A 17,144-nucleotide genomic window follows, 5' to 3' on the forward strand; every position below is an offset into this window, starting at 1 on the left:
AAGGCCGAGTGTCCCATTAATCTTGTGAGTACAATAGTGAGGTGTTCTCTGAAAACTGGTTCTTGTATACTTGGTGGTTTGCTGTTTATTACCTGCTCTTGTGCCTGAATTGCCATGCTTCCTGTAGAGAGTTTTTGGGCTCAGGTAGAAATGATGCCGCATAGGAGGAGGCTGTTGCATTGTGGTACTTTTAGGTTAAAAATGCACGGAATGTCCTACTTACCTAATCCACATTGGGTTGGGTATTTGTAGAATGAATCAAACAAGCTTATGACTTTCCTAGCCTTTTTGAAAGGTTGACTCTCTCTGTGTGTGTGTGTGTGTGTACATGAAAGCGAGGGAGAGAGATCTCTTACAAAAACACAAGCTTTCTGAACTCCATGCTCTTAAAAAGTTGCACAGGCTCCCACAAGTGTGAGTCATTGGCTATTTTTGTAGAAGAAACATGACATATTGTAATGTTGGACAAGAAAGCATTGCAAGCAGGTGTTGTCTGGAGATGCCTGGTGCCCCGGATGACTTGGGTGTTCTTGACCCCTCTGCCCATGCTGGCATCACAGCTCACCTCTTCCTGGATTGTGCCTGGATCAGCAGTTGACTCCCCTGGTCCTCCTCCGCAGACCCTCTCCCTTCCTTTGTTGGGACTGTAGCCGACTTGAGGAAGCAATGGCGATCCATAGTAGAAACGTCAGGCAGGAGGAGAGAGCTGACGCTCCAGGAAGCTAGCCCAAGGAGGCATGGCCAATTTCTCCTGCCTCCTGAGCCAAACACTGACTTAGGAGATCAGGCAGGTGTCTGGGGGTAGGGACAGCCTCTTCCACAGCAGGAAAGACTGACGGGGAAAGAAATAACAAGGTTGGTCTGAGGGAGGCAAGGAGGGCTCGACTAGGCACTAGGGCATAGGTAAGGAATCTTGAAAGGAAGCCAGGTGTATTGGGGAAAGTGCACAAGGAGTTAGGAGGCCAGCAGAGACCTTATTGGGTGATGGGAAAAGAGGGCGGAGCAACTTCCCTTTAAAGGAGGCAGTGAGCTGAAGGCAAGGAGGAGAACCCTGAATGGTTCTGTGCTGGAAAGACCCTGTCGGTCAGAGGAAGGAAGCTGGTAGCACAATACAGCTCCTTCTTGGCCCATTCTGAGGCCATTGAAGCTCCAGGTAGCTTGGAAGACAGCAGGGTAGAAAGCTGGTTAGAGGTTACTCAGGAGGATGAGATTCACCGATGTATACCATCTCCTCTTGTGACAAATTAAACCAACTGAGTGTGTTTTCTAAGTTCCAAAAACAAGTTGAAAAATGGGAAGGAGTTGGGGTAACAAAAAAAAAAGAGGATGATGGGCATAGGAGTCAGGAGGTCCTGTGGAAATTCAGGGAGGTGTTCCCAAAAACCCACATTCTGTCAGACTAATTCGGCAACAGCAATTTCAACCGCCAGCAACTACCTTCCTTCTCCGGAACTGTGAGAGCCAAAATATAGCAAAAGGTCAGGCTCTCTGAACTTCCTTGCAGCATGGTATAGTGGCTGAGAGTGGCTGACCCGAATCCGGCGAATTCGGTTTGGTTCCCCTCACTTCCACATGGAGCCTGCTGGAGGACCTTGGGCTACTCACAGTTCTCTCAGAACTTTCTCGGTCCTGCCTACCTCACAAGGTAGTTTGTTGTGGGGAGAGGAAGGGAAGGCGATAGCTGCTATGAGACTCCTGAAAGGTAGAGTGAAATGGGGTGTAAAAGAAACAACCGTTCTTCCTCCAGAGCCAGGTAAAATTACGGCTAGTTATGATCACAGTCACTCAGAGATCCTTATCTAGACAGAAACAGTCCTGCTTCCCGTACAAAGAAGTCATTTATCCAGTGGCTGCAGCCAGCTACACAATGGAACCATAGTAAACGATAGTTATCGAAGAGCAGACATGGGGAAAAAATATACACAATGAGTGCTGGGACTTCTTACACACGGGGAGGCACACAAGCCCTTTCAGTGTGTGTGAGGATGTGAGATGTCTCAGTCATGCTGCTGTTGTCCACATGATATATTTGTTTTCCATTTAACTCCCAAAGAGCTGAGGCTGGTCAAATAACCTGAGAGCAGTATATTGGACTTTTTTTAGGTGGAATAATAAAGCTATTTTTCTCTTTTCACATAGTGGCTTAGAATATCCAAAGCTGAAATTGACATCTTCCCCATTCAGGAAGTCGCATATGCGGTCTCAACACCTGGAGCACTTCCTTCAAGTAAGTTCTGTGCCAATGTGGGATGAGGAAGCTCAGTAACACTTGCGCTTCCTCTCCCCCCAAAAAAGAAGCTGCGTTCACGTGTAGGACTATGTGCCAGTGTGCTGTAGTGGTTAAGAGCAGATCTCTAATCTGGAGAACCGGTTTTGATTCCCCACTCCTACACTTGAGTGGTGGACTCTTATCTGGCAAACCAGGTTTGTTTCCCCTCTCCTCCACATGAAGTCTGCTAGCTGACCTTGGACAAGTCACAGTTTTCTCAGAGCTCTCTCAGCCTCACCTACCTCACAAGGTGTCTGTGGTAGGGAGGGGAAGGGAAGGAGTTCATAAGCCTTTTTGAGACTCCTTGTGGCTGAGAAAGGCGGAGTATAAATCCAAACTCTTCTTCTTCTTCTGCCCGGAGGTAGGCCCTGATCACGCCACCCAGTATTCTCTCAAAGGATAGATTTTGACCTAATCCTGAACAGGAGCTGTATTGCAGAACCCTCAACTCTACATTTTTTTGAAACTTCTTGCTAACCTGTTTGCTTTCCCCCCCCCCCCCAATTCTTCAGGATAATGGGACTGTAGATCCTCATCCTGTGAAGGTCCTGCTGAGTCTGTTTGGGGACAAAAGGGAAGGACTGTAAGTAACACATCGTGCTACATGGCATTATGGGATTCCCCAATGCTAGGGAGCATGCAAAGGTGTACAGTGGCTGATTAAGTGAATCTTGGGTGCAATGTGATTTTTCTTTCCTCCAACTCATTTCTGTCTTTCTTCACTTGGCCTCTGTGGTCTGTGAGCAGTTGAGCAGGTGCTATGCCATTGCACGGTGGACTGGCATATCATGAAACACATCTTTTCATGGTTAACCTCTAGATCTGGATAGTCGTAGGTTAAGACTGGCGCGGTAATGTTTAGCTTCGTTCTCCTAAATATCTTCTTCCGGAGGTCATCACAACAGCTCTTTCCTGGGCTCTGAAGGATTCTGTGGCAACAGAGAAGCACCAGCCTTAATTTTGCTAAATTTCCAAATGTTCAGTTTTGATAAGCCTATAAAATAAAACAGCTTTCTCTGTCCTCTTTCTTCTATCCCCCACTGGCCCCATGTTTTAAGAAGCTGGGCAAGGCCTTCTCCAGTGTGGCTTGTTACTGGAGGTGGTTTCCAGTTTGAAACAACCACAGTCAGAAGAACAGTTCAGCTACAAGTCTCCTAAGAGCCAGCGTGGTATAGTGGTTAAGAGCAGGTGCCCTCTAATCTGGGGAACCGGGTTTGTTTCCCTGGTCTGCTACTTGAGCTGTGGAGGCTTATCTGGGGAACCAGATTAGCTTGTGCACTCCAACATATGCCAGCTGGGTGACCTTGGGCTAGTCACAGTTCTTCAGAGCTCTCTCAGCCCCACCCATCTCACAGGGTGTTTGTTGTGAGGGGGGAAGGGAAAGGAGATTGTAAACCCCTTTGACTCTCCTTGCAGAAGAGAAAGGGGGGATATAAATCCAAACTCTTCTTCTTCTCCTCTTCCTCATGTCAGAGATTGCAAGTAAACATGGCTCTTGAATCAGGGTAGTTGTGAACACGGCTCCTTTTGGGCTTCAGAGTGAATACTGCTGTTTATAATCTCCTCCATCTTCAGTGGGAAGACCTGGCTATTTGTGGTATAGCCAGTTCCTGGCTATCTCACAGTGTGCTTCAAAATATCCTTGCAAAAAGATTAGCTGCCGAGCCTATGGAAACTACCTGATTTCACATATTGCTTTTTTTGTTTCCATAGCATTGGAAGGGCCTTGTGTACCCTATCTTGTTGCATTCCTTACAACAGCCCCATTAATTAGGTCAGTAATATTGACCCGGCATTGTAGATAGAAGGCTGAGGCTGAGACAGAAGGGCTTGCTCAGGGCAGAGGTGAAATTTGAACAAGGGTCTTCCTGATCCACACTTCATCCACTAATATTCCAATGTTAAATCCTGTCCTGCTTATGCTTAAACTTTTAGAAAAGATACCTTTAGATTTACATTGGAAGTAATTTTTAAAATATGATTTAATATGGAGAGCCAGCGTGATATAGTGGTAAAGAGGGGCAGATTCTAATTTGGAAAACCAGTCTTGATTCCCCACTTCTCCTCCTGAATCCTGCTGGGTGACCTTGGGCTAGTCACAGTGCTCTTTGAACTCTCTCAACCTCACCTACTTCACAAGGTGTGTGTTGTTGGGGAGGGAAAGGGAGGTGATTGTAAGTCGCTTCAAGTCTCAAAGGTAGAGAAAAGTGGGTTATAAAAAGCAACTCTTCTTCTGCACCTGTTTGTTTTTCTGCTGCTGCTGTTCGGTTTCATTATTTAAGAGATACCAATGAGAGCAGGGGACTCTGATCTGGAGAGTCAAGTTCCGTTCTGCACATGAAGCTTGCTGGGTGGTCTCGGCCCAGTCACCGTTCTCTCAGAACCTCTCAGCCTACGCAGAGGCATGCACTTTTGAACGTCTCTTGCTTTGAAAGCCCAAGACGTTGTCACAAGCTGTCACAAGTCAGCTGTGACTTGATGGCACTTTACGCACGCACAGTACCAGTTGGGCTGAGAAAAGTGCGAAAAGTGTTGGGTTTACGTTCCTTCTTCAAGGAAAATGGGAGGCTGCTGTAGAAGCCGCTGTGACAACCTCCCACATTCTTGTCAGAGAAACATGGGAGGAAATAGAGCATCTTTGGCCCTCTTCATTCCTGCTGGCACTTGTTCCAGAGATTATATAATAAGAGAGCTATTTTCTTTCTGATATTTGAAGCATTCAAGGTCAGTGGAGGTTGCCGTGGTGAGGAGGTGCGTATTTGTTTGTGAGGGAAACAGTGTGGAGATCCGTTGACCAGAAGAGAACAAGGTGGTGGTGATGCTGGGGCGGCATTGGAAGAGCATCTTGACCACGGCCCTTCAAAATCTGAAGGCAGCCCTGTTACAGGGCCCAGAAGTGGATTCCACACAGCATATTGCAATCGTTATAAAAGAACTCGTTTTTCTGAGTGTTTAGATGGCAATAAAGGATGGCCAAATGAAGGTCTAAATGTCCTTGCCAGCTTCAGTTTTAAATTTGAACTTGGCTTTATCGTCTTATATTTTGAATGAGAACATTGGTCTTGGCATGGTTCTTAAATGAATATCGTTGCTTTGAGTTGTCTTTCTTGGCTTTTTTTGGCCAGCTGTTGTATTCTTGGTTTATTGGGCTTGCTCTGGGGTGTCATCTGCTGTAAAATCCACCTGTGGAGAAAGGGCCGGCACTTTCCTCGACGGCTGTTAACTGGTGTCTGCTCATCTCTTGAAAATGCATTTGACACAAACTCTGTCAACTAATCCAAAAACCGTTTCACAGCAAATGACAGAAAGTGCATACTGTTGGTGGAACCCTCCCCCAATCATTTTCTTGTCTGGTTGGAGATAGCCATGGAAAGGGAATTATATGGGTTTCTTTTTATTATTCTGGTTTATTTGGGACAGAAGGCTGCTCTTTGATGTAGAATTCTCATTTCATGTCCTTTCTATGGTGCTTTCGGGCATTTTGATAGCTTCAGGCTGGTGGCAAACACAGGTTAAACTAATTTTACAAATCCTCAACTCAAAACTTTCGCAAAACTTGAGTATACGTTCTCTCGGTGTGAGATTTTTTTTACTGCATTCTCAACTGTTAACACTGTTTGCTTTAGAATGACAAAGGTGTGGTGGTGAGGATCCCAAGATGTAGTGTACTGCAAGTCAGTATTGGTTGGCATTTAAAAATGAAGGCTAAGGTTTCAGGTTTTAAGTGTCCTCAGAAACTGAATTGAAAAGTAGGAAATGTTTTTTTAAAAAACAAAATCCAGGTTCATATTTTAAAAGTTAATTGGATTTCATACTTCTGGGAAATTTCCTTTTCCCTTTGGAACAGACATTGCCGCTAAGCCAGCAGGGTGTAGTGGTTAAGAGCTGTGGACTGTATTCTGGAGAACTGGTTTGGTTCCCCACTCCTTTGCATGAAAAACAGACTCTTATTTGGTGACTGGATTTGTTTTGCCACTCCTTCGTGTGGATCCTGCTGGGTGACCTTGGACTAGTCACAGTTCTCTCAGAACCCTCTCAGCCCCACTTACCTCACCAGGTGTCTGTTGTGAGGAGAAGGGAAGGAGTTTGTTAGCCACTTTTGAGACTTCTTACAGGAGAGAAAGACAGAGTATAAATCCTTCTCCTTCTCCTTCTCCTTCTCCTTCTCCTTCTCCTTCTCCTTCTCCTTCTCCTTCTCCTCCTCCTCCTCCTCCTCCTCCTCCTCCTCCTCCTCCTCCTCCTCCTCCTCCTCCTCCTCCTCCTCCTTTTCTTCTTCTTCTTCTACTACTACTATTACTACAGAGATAGATACTCCTAGACCCCAATGAACTTCATAACATATATGTGATAATTCTTTATGCCCCAATCCAAAGTGAGGGTGAATGGGCCAATGTAGCTAGCGCCAGCTTGCATCAGCACGATTCCTCACCCTGCCAGTGCTTTTGGGCATCTTCTAAAAGGCCTTCACATCTCCAGTTGAGCTTAGTGTTGCCTACTGTGGCAATGGCTGTCCAGTTTCTCTGGCTCAGTATGTTTTTTTCTCCACTATATGAGATCCTTTAACTGGAGATGTCAGAAAATGGACTGTCTGAATGTAAACCCCATGCTGAGCCGAGGTCCTTTTTCATTTGAATGACATTTTTTACAGCACGCTCTTTCTCACCCCGTTGTGCTTATAAACTGTATGTTAGCCTTCTATAACTAATTTCTTTCTCTACCCTGATATATTCCAGTTTTTGACATTTTTCCTTTTTGTCCAATACAAAAATAAGATGGTTGCAGCATATAATAAAATATACAGAACAACCAAATGCTGTAAAACAAACTTTGAATATATTATGTTATTTCTAATGATGGAAAATATAATAAATACAGATGAACATTCCAACCTTGTGTGTATTAATCACAACTTAGACAATAATATCAACAATAGGAACAAAGTAGGAGGGTTGAACTAATTTATTAAGGGATGGAGATGACATAAATATGACTTGGTCAGGCCGAGAGCTGGTCAGAGGGACTGCTACCTTGGCTGGTGAGCTTCCTGGACTGGCAAGTCCGCAGCGTGGTGGTGAAGTACTCAGACTGGTAAGCCTGCAGTGGGCTCACCAGACCAGATTTGGGTTGAGGAGGGGTTGCCTGGGGTGGCACATGGGCCTGATAAGCCCTCTCAATGGGCCCCATGCACCCCCTGGACTTCATGTTTGACACTCCTGCTTTAAAGATTAATACAAGAACCATGGCAGAGCAACATAGCCACGGTGGTTATACAAAACTATGTGGTTATTCAGGCACAATAAATGTCAACTCCAACTAACTTCAAAGCATATTGACAATAACACTTGGATAAACACTGATAAACTCTGTGGGCAAATACACTTTATGAGCTCCCAGTGCAAACTCCTCCTTTTTCCTTTTGTGCCACATGGTGGTGATGGTTGCTTTGCTAGCTGCTGCATACTCTTTGGGTTGCGCGGGGGTGTCGATCAACTAATTCCTTTTCAAAATTGATGATTTGACTGATTGATTAGCGCACGGATTGATCGACTTTAAATTCATGAGTGCATCTTAAATCTCAGTGAAGATGGCCTTCGGGTGATTGTGAGAACTAATTGTCTGGAGATGAAATTCAAAATAAAAATCCTTTTGAGAAGAGAAGCCTCTTTAAGAATATTTTTGAATCAAAATTACGAACATAGTTTTATACACCTGATTACACATCAGAAGCAAAAGGCCTTTGGCAATATACAGGTTCAAAGGTGGTCAGTGCTGGGGGAAATCCTTTTCTGGTATTTGACTTCTGCTGAAATTTGTGTTCTGTTGTTTGTATTTTGTGACTGAAAACCCCCCACCAAGTTTTAATTTTGGATGCAGAGTGATAGGGGGGATTGAGAATGAAATCCCCAGTGGCCCGTGCTCTGATGGTTTTGCACACCACTAGAAGGAAAAATCCCCTTTTAAGCTCACCAAATCTGCTGTGAGGGAAAGAGAGGTGTAATCAGGTCTTTGTGGTCTTCCTGGAAGTTGAAGCTCTTCAAGAATTTCCTGTAGTGGCTTTTTTTGTTGTTGTTGCTCTTGGCTGATTCTACCTGCAGCTTTCGTAATCCAGCCACACCAGTTAATCGGTTAAACTTTTAAGTCTGGTGGTTCGCTGCATCCCCAGATCTCTGATGAAGATACTACAGGTACTAGCATACCTCTGGCCGTTGCACACATTTTGGCAGCGACCGTGTCTGCAAACAGTTTTTTCTTGCAGTGCTGCTGCGAATCTTTGTGCCTGGAGTCCCTCAGCTGTGAAATTTTCCCCCAGCCGATGACTCCCAGTATAAAGGCTGCAGCTGTAAACAAGGCAACGCTGGCAAAACACAGGAGAGTGCCAGGTATCCAGCCAGGCTGTGAGCACACCTGTTTGCAGATCAAAAGCAGTAGCGCAGCAGGGGAAGTTTCCGGTAAGGTAAGAACCTCGCTCTGTGCGCGGAGGTGGCCCACTGAGGTGTTTGGGAGATGTCCGGTTAGGAAGATGATGGTGATTTTGTGGAAGAAAAAGACTGAACAGGAGCTTTGCAAATCAAGGGACAATGAATGGCACATTTATGGATATGAGGGAAATTGTCAGGGGATTTCTGTGCTAGAATCAGATGACCCAGCTTGGTTTTGTCTGAGGGCCAGCCTATTCTCTGTTCTGGAGTGGAGAAGTGTACTTTGCTACAAGCCTCCATAGTTGGTGGTAATAATAGCAGCAACAACAACTAGCTGTTAAGATTTAGCAGTTATTTTGCACCTGAGCTCAGGCGCGACAGTGGCATTGTGAATGAAATCCAAAAGAGAACATGCCAAACTAGCTCACCTTATAATTTGAAACCTGTTTCCTTACTAGTGAGTGAATTTTGATTTAGAGTTTGGTAGGGCTTCTGGGAAAAAAATACTTTGGGACTGGACTGGGCCTATGGGCTTCCAGTTTGCCCTCCCAAACTCATGATTACCAAACAATTTGAAGGCAACAGGGCCTTGATGTTATTTTCTCGTTTCTGAGGAATAAATGTAGGGTGTTGTCCTGCTTTGCAGGTATGGTTGGGAAAATCCCACATTTGCCCCAGCAAACTAGTCAGTAGCATAAGGGTATATATGTTCACGAAAGATTGACCTGTTAATTTCTGTAAGCTGTCATAGCCAGGAATAGATCTCCCATTTTCCAAAGTATTATATTGCTAATCATTGCTATGTTCCAGTTAGGGACAAACACAGGAGGAGATGAAGTGGTAATACAATAATGCTAGTGATTTATGACTTACAAAAAGGTCTCTGTCACCACATTTTTAAAAAATCCCTGTTTTGGGGTGATTGACCCGTGACCAAAGATGCATTTTACTGTATTCCTGAAAGCTCATGCAGACTTAAGGCTGCAATTGAATATGCACAGCATTTGAGAGATAAATTGTCATCATTATCTAGCAGCAGAACTTTCTTGCATAGTTTGCAATTAGATCCATCCTCCGTACAAACCAGATCAATCTGTCATGGTGACGCACAAGATATTCTCATGAAATGTAATCTTGTAAGAGTGCTGGAGACTTCTTTTTGGGAAAGGAGGCCCCATGAGTTCTAAACTGGTTTAGGCCTGGTGAATGCCTCCTGTACCCAGAGCCGTATAAGCTGAGGTGACCAGATTTTCACCTTTTTAACACTGGAGGCTGCCGCACTGCCTTCTGGGGCGCTTCCCTGTTTCCCACCCTGTCACAGGGCGGGAAACTGGGGAGCGCCCCCCAAACAATGCGATTCTTGCCGTCTTTCGGGAGGGCTGCCACACTGCCTTCTGGGGCGCTCCCCTGTTTCCCGCCCTGTGACAGGGAGGAAAAAGGGAGCACCCCAGAAGGCAGTGTGTGCAATAACAACAAAATGGGAAGAGAATTAAAAAAAAAAACCACGGGACGCGGGACAAATTGCTCAAAAGTGTGACTGTCCCGCCAAAAGCGGGACGTCTGGTGACCTTGGTATAAGCTTCCTATTATTCATGTGACTGTTTTTGCATGCTTACAAAAGCGATTTCAAGATTTAGAAGACAGGTGTGCTCAATTAATCTACAGAATCAGATAAATAGTAGGTTAAATGCAGGTGCATTTGTGCAGAATGAGTTAGAGGCAGGGAAATGGACTTTGAGCAAAGCTAGAGAAGAATTTGGACATGCACTATTGGAGCTCCCATTTCTTAACATTTCTAGTAATAGCAGCATTGGCTGGGGGGGCGGGGGGGGTGGATCAGGACCAAACTGCCGGGGAAGAGAAAATTTTCAATTTTCTTCCTCCTGTGCCACAGCGCTGCTCCAGTTCTCTTTTTCTGTCTGCCTTAATGGCTGCTGAAGAAATGTACAAATCTCCAGCATCTCCTCTAACATAAACCTTTAAATGGCACTTCCTTATTTGTCCATTCTGTTCTTCCTTCTTGGTTTATATAGGTCTGTCACAGGTGACACGGCCACATCCAGTGGTGGGATTCAAATAATTTAACAACCGGTTCCGGTGATGGGATTGAAATAATTTAACAACTGGTTGTTTACAAACACCATTTTAACAACTGGTTCTGCCAAAGTGGTGCGAACCAGCTGAATCCCACCACTGGCCACATCATAATCTGAGTAAGCCTGTCAAATGTTGATTCTTTTTACGACCTTAAATGGTGGTGGTGGGAAAGCTCATTTGGGTATGCTAGAAAACAATAATTTAAAAAGCCTAATTGATCAAACAGGAGCTGCCACCTTCCCATTCTGCTGGTGTAGTTTAGAATCCGGGGAAACGTTTGAAATCATGGAAGAGGCGGATGAAAACCACAGTGTTCTCGAGGTAAGAAGCCATCTATTTTTCAGGTGGTCGCTTTTGGCTATTGCTTCTCAGGGCATCATTTGAGAAATAACATCCCCCACATCAAGGTAAAGCAAAAAGCCCTCAGGCCAGCTTCTTGCTAGACAATAGAAGTGGTAACCTCACCTGTACGCGGACACTGGAAATCAGGGAGGGGCAGAATACCATAGATTCTGCGCTAAAGGCTGGTTCCTTTAATATGTTGTTGGTGGGCAGCTGCAGTTTTGAAGCTGACTATTGACTTGTCTCTCCAAAGGAACCACCAGTAACCCCAACTAAGTGAGTTATATCAATTTGTCACTGCCAGGAGTTCTCATTATCCTAGGGCATTCTTAGGTCCGTATTGCAGGCAGTTGTCAGTGTAGTATCGAAGGCTTTCATGGCCGGATTCAACTGGTTGTGGTGGGTTTTCCGGGCTGTGTGGCCATGGTCTGGTAGATCTTTTTCCTAACATTTTCACACTGCATCTAGTGAGAAGGGAAAGTTTAGTGGGGTATATATTGTCCATGTCCCAGGGTGGGGAACCAATCAGTAAGTGTTGGGGTGGAACTTGCTATGCAGAGGTGTGGTTGAGCGCATTTTTTCTCTGTGATACACCTCTGAAGATGCCAGCCACAGATGCAGGCAAAACGTTAGGAACAAGGTCTACCAGACCTTGGCCACACAGCCCGGAAAACCCACCACAACCAGTTGTCAGTGTGTTCTCCAGACACATCTGTAGTGATGGGCGCTGTTGCTCAAATCTGGTGCATATAAACAGATCTAGAGAGAAAGCCTCACATACTTCTCATTGTGATTGTACTCAAAGCTGTCACCTTCCTTGCTGGAGAAAAGATTTTATCAGAGAAATCTGTGTGTGTTGAGAGCACAAGTAGATGTTACAGAAGTGAGAGACCACTCCTTGTTCTTTCTTTCCTGTTCCTTGTAAAGGTCTAGGTAATATTTGAGAGCTGTGCGTCACCTCAGGCTTGCAGCATGAGGTCAAAGTAGGACATTGTGCTGCCCATAACTTTAATATTGAGTCATGTGTTCCATGCTATGAGGAAAAGAAGGAAAAGACACGGAGGTTTGACATCTGATCTATCGTGATGTCTAGCTAAGACTTCAGTATCTCACCTGTCCGCTGACCCCACTATTGTTTTTGACCATGGAATGTCCCTCATGGCCTTGAAGTCCAGCCAGTGTTTGCAACTGCGGACGTGTTCAATGCCTTGGGGGGAAAGTGCCTGGCAATTTTAATGTGTGTTGCCTTGAGCTTTGTGAAAGAAATGACATCAATACATTTCTAATGTCTCCTGCCCAGGTGAAATATCCTTAAATTACCTTTAGTGACGGAAAGTACTGTCAAGTCACAGTTGACTTATGGCAGTGGTGGCGAACCTTTGGCACTCCAGATGTTATGGACTACAATTCCCATCAGCCCCTTCCAGCATGGCCAATTGGCCATGCTGGAAGGAACTGATCTGCAGGTAGTAAAGTCCATAACATCTGGAAGTGCAGAAGAACTCGCTCACCAGGCTTATGGTAACCCCTTTGAGGTTTTCAAAGCATTACAGAACTATGACTGGTTTAAGGTCTTCCAGGAGGCTTAATGTAGAGAATCAGAATCTGCTACTCATGTGGAGGAGTAGGAAATCTACCCCACTTCTTCAGAATGGGATTCACCGCTCTGAACTACTACAGTGGTGGCGAACCTTTGGCACTCCAGATGTTATGGACTACAATTCCCATCAGCCCCTGCCAGCATGGCCAATTGTCAGGGGCTGATGGGAATTGTGATGTCCTGCTGTCTAGAAGTGCCAAAGAGACTTCCTGCTAGCACCACTACACCATTCTGGTTCTCCCAGGTTACCTCTACTATCGCCAACATGATAGTTGTTTCTCAGCTGAAAGGTCTTATCATCAGCTGAATGTTGAACAGATAAGAATAGCCTATATGTTTAGAGTTTATAAATCTCCTGGTATATAGCTCTTCAAATTATTTAGAAAATGTTAGAAAAACTGAAGAAAAAATGGGAAGGAGGAATTGGGGCCGTAGCTATAGAAGGAGAGCCAAGCATGAAGAACACTAAAACTCCCTCTTGGAGGCTTGTTCGGGATGGTCCCTCCACCCCAGATTTTGTCCATATAGTATATAGTATGGTTTGTCCATGTAGTATATAGTATGGGTTATGGGTACTTCTTGTTGATTTAAAGCAGCAATGGCCATTGAAGTCATACGTACAAGCGTGAAAAGGGAATGCACTAGTTTTGCCAATGCGCTTGATGATTTCCCGCATCATTAAAAGGATTCTCAGAATCCCAACACAGGACTCTCAAGTACGCATCTCGTGCTTACATACAAGTAACGAGGCCAATTGTGCAACTGGGTATTGAAAGCAGGTGTCAGTGTGTTTGGTCACCTGCTGCTTGTCGCACAAGCTCATTGAATTGGAGAATGGATTTTGGTGCTGCCCTGAATCTGTTCTCTGCCAATTTCCTACTATGTAACAGGCATTCAAGGTCAATTTTTCAGTGTCCTTTTAAGCAGAATTAGTAGGTACTAACTCATCTCTTGTTGATCTTGAGACGTGCCTCTTCACAAAACGGCACACAACATTTTTTTAAAAAAAGAATACAAAGTGCTTTAATTAAGGCAGTGCAGTAAATCAGCCAAATTGAATGGTCTGTAAATCAGCCAAATTGAATGGTCTGTAAAAATGAGCTGTAGGCATAAACTGATTAATTCTGTTTTGGGCTAGGTTTTTTTTTTATTAGCATATTCTATAAAGCCTTCCAGATATATTTTTTTGCCATGTCTTTGTTGACTTAAGCTTTAGGGTAAATACATTTTATAAAGCCTGGATGTTTGTGTACGTTAGCACCTCCCCTCCATATGTCATGGGTCAAGGAATGGTGTGCTGCCCAGGATGAAATAGTAAATAACACAGAAAGCCTGTGCGACAAATCATCTGAATCCCCAGCCCGGTTCTGTACTTCCTCTTCCAAGGCTCTACAGCCCTTTGCAGGGATGAGCAAATGAATATCTCAGCCGTACATGCATAAACTTCTGTCTGTAGAGGAATGAAACCAAAGCACAGAAACCAACCTGAAGTGTATGGTGGCATTGTTTCCTAGTTTCTATTGAAGAATCTGCTCTTGGTGTTTTGGGTTGCCAGACTCAAGTCATTAACACAGCCTTGACTACAGTACTGCAGCTTATCACTCTGTGCCATGGGACTCCTTGTAAGTGTGACTTGCTATGAGCAGCAGTGGTATAGTGGTTAAGAGCGGGTACACTCTAATCTGGAGAACCGGGTTTGATTCCCCGCTCTGCCACTTGAGCTGTGGAGGCTTATCTGGGGAACTAGATTAGCCTGTGCACTCCCACACACGCCAGCTGGGTGACCTTGGGCAAGTCAGAGTTCTTTGGAGTTCTCTCAGCCCCACCCACCTCACAGGGTGTTTGTTGATGGGGCGGGGAAGGGCAAGGAGATTGTAAGCCCCTTTGAATCTCCTGACAGGAGAGAAAGGGGAGATATGAATCCAAACTCTTCTTCTTCTATTAAAAAACTGAAAGCTGCCAATTACTGGAAATTAAGCCCCATCAACATTTCAAAGAAGTGAAACTTGATGCCAACGTAGCAGCAAGAAATGAGTTAGATTGCAGAAGGAAATGCTAAGCTGAGAAACTGACTCCCATAATGAGTAATACCCCGAATACACTCTGGACTGGCCCCGTGTGCAAAACCTGATGCTCATTTTCTTGTGACGTTATGAAAAATTCTGGATGTTTGCTGAGTGGTCAGCTGGTCAGTTTTGTTGACTTAGAGCGACTGATCAGTTAATGAAGACAATGATGTCAGTGAGAACAATGTCACTGTAACAGGCTGCCTGGTTCTGCATTGACATTCTGTTCATAGTAATGAGGAGAGTTGAAGTAAGTGACTGTCATTATCATCAACATCACTCACAATGTTTTTGGTGCCGCTCAGGAATAAAATCAAAGAGGTCCTGCAGGCTGGTGGTGTTGGCAATTGTTGGGCAGCTGCCAAGACACAAGAGGCTCAGGAGGGCACACAGCGAACTCCTGACGTTATGGTGCAGCAGTGGCACATTCGCTCATCTGCCAGACCTGCTCTAGCCAATCGCTGCCCCAAGTGGGTCACCTCCTGTGCTGCTTCAGCAGCCTGCGTGACAGTGACAGTCAAGAACAGAGTTGTTTTTTTAAACTCAGCGTTTATCTGCCTTTAAGGAATCTCAAAGTGACTTACAAGCTCCTTCGCTTCCTCTTCCCATAACAGACAACTTGGGATGTAGGTGGGGCTGGGAGAGCTCTGAGACTGGTCTCAGTTCACCCAGCAGGCTTCATGGGTAGGAACGGTCAAGCAAACCTGGTTCTCCAGAAGGGGGGGGGGATAAAAAAACACACTTCTTTTTATACAGTTGTTTTTTACACCCCATAGTAGGTGGGGCTGAGAGAGTTCTGAGAGAACTGTCACTAGCCCAAGGTTACCCAACAGGCTTCATGTGTAGGAAGGCGAAACAAACTTGATTCTCCAGATTATAAGAAGAGTTTTGTGTTATACTCTGCTTTTCTTTACCTTATGGAGTCTCAAAGTACAAACTACTTTCATTCCTCAACTCACAATGGACACCTTGTGAGGTAGGTGGAGGTGAAAGAGTTCTAAGAGAACTATAACTAGCCCAAGGTCACCCAACAGGCTTCATGTGGAGGAGGGGGGGGAAAACAAACCCAATTCTCCACCACCACTCTTAACTACTATACCACGCTGGGTCTGTTTGCATACCTTGTGTTAAACACCTGTACAAAAATTCTTGGGAGAGAAATGTCCATGCCTTCTACATCTTCTGCTGTGGATGAGAAAATATTTTGGGGCAAGACTTCCTACTTCTCTCAGTTAACACTCAACAATATTGACACTCAGTGTGTTTTCATTGTTGTTTCTAAAAGTTCAGTGAGTTTTCTCAGACATTTTGCTAGAAGAGACTGGAATTGCAAACATTCATTGGTTGAATGAACCAATGTTATGTTATGTTATGTCTCCCTTTTTTGGAGGGGTCATTTGTACAAAACAAAACCCGGTCACCCGATTCACCTTTGAATCCAGAGACCTTTGTTCCCACACCTCTTGTTCCTGGCCTGACTTTATTTCCTCATACAGTTCAGCTCTCTGATCTGCCGGAAGTCCTATGTAAACTTCTTGGTCACGTCAATTACAGAACCTTTTTTTTTGCCTTCAGGTCAGGATTTCCTCTATTACTTCATCTGAGCCAGATTTAGTGTTTATCTATAATTTTCATATCAGTTAACTTGTTGAGTAAACGTATAATTTCATATTCTTTTCTGTATGAGTACACACCCTATGCAAGGGAAGCTGACATCGCTGATAAATATTGAAGCAGTCCTATGTGTATTAAGATAAACATTTTGCTGTACACATTTTCCTTAAGTTAATCACATGGTCACCTGTGTAAATAAATGCTATTTTGATCTAACAGTGAGTGTGTGTTTCTTAATGAGAGAAAAAAAATCTTTATTCACTAGTTGTAAGGAATCAGCAAGGTCCATTCCAAAAGTAACCTTAATAGTTCTTTAATGAGCTGGCTTTCATGATCGACTCTACAGGCAATGCAGAATCTAACCCCACCCTTGTCGGGCAGCCGCTTTTACGGGCCTCTCTTCCCACCAGGAACTGGAGATAAACAATGAATCATTCCCATAAACCACCAGAAGTTTCACACAGACAGAAAGCAAGGTTAAGCAAGTGATAACACCTGCCGCTGGGCAAGCAGCCCAACGCGCCGGAGGAATCTCCTCCAAGGCCGAACCAACAACTCTAACTAAATCACAACCTTACACTAGTCAAATGAGGAAGTAATCTGCAGTGGTTATCTGTAGCCTTTAATATGGACAGCCTATTGCTGCAGGACAGTAACACTAGTTGGTGCACATGACAGCCTTATGGGTTTAAAAAAACGCACAGGGAGGGAGGGTGGGTATGAGTGCATGGGTCTCC

General features: G+C 44.6%; 1 protein-coding gene across 11 annotated transcripts in view; it reads left to right on the forward strand.

Annotated features, from left to right (window-relative positions):
- Positions 1 to 17,144, forward strand: part of ST3GAL4 (ST3 beta-galactoside alpha-2,3-sialyltransferase 4) — a 178,858-nt gene that overhangs the window by 102,735 nt on the left and 58,979 nt on the right. For 4 of the 11 annotated variants that reach the window (XM_048512013.1, XM_048512018.1, XM_048512019.1 and 1 more), the window contains 3 exons: positions 2,140 to 2,227; positions 2,782 to 2,852; positions 11,012 to 11,106. The exons of 2 other annotated variants lie outside the window; for them this stretch is intronic. In XM_048512013.1, coding sequence (XP_048367970.1) covers positions 11,071 to 11,106 — 36 coding nt within the window. In that variant the 5' untranslated portion in view covers positions 2,140 to 2,227; positions 2,782 to 2,852; positions 11,012 to 11,070. Of the gene's footprint in view, positions 1 to 2,139; positions 2,228 to 2,781; positions 2,853 to 8,630; positions 8,724 to 11,011; positions 11,107 to 17,144 lie in introns of those variants that run through there. 5 more of the 11 variants (XM_048512016.1, XM_048512021.1, XM_048512015.1 and 2 more) reach the window with 5 other exon arrangements.

This window comes from Sphaerodactylus townsendi, linkage group LG12, assembly GCF_021028975.2.
Source record: "Sphaerodactylus townsendi isolate TG3544 linkage group LG12, MPM_Stown_v2.3, whole genome shotgun sequence".
NCBI lineage: Eukaryota > Metazoa > Chordata > Lepidosauria > Squamata > Sphaerodactylidae > Sphaerodactylus > Sphaerodactylus townsendi.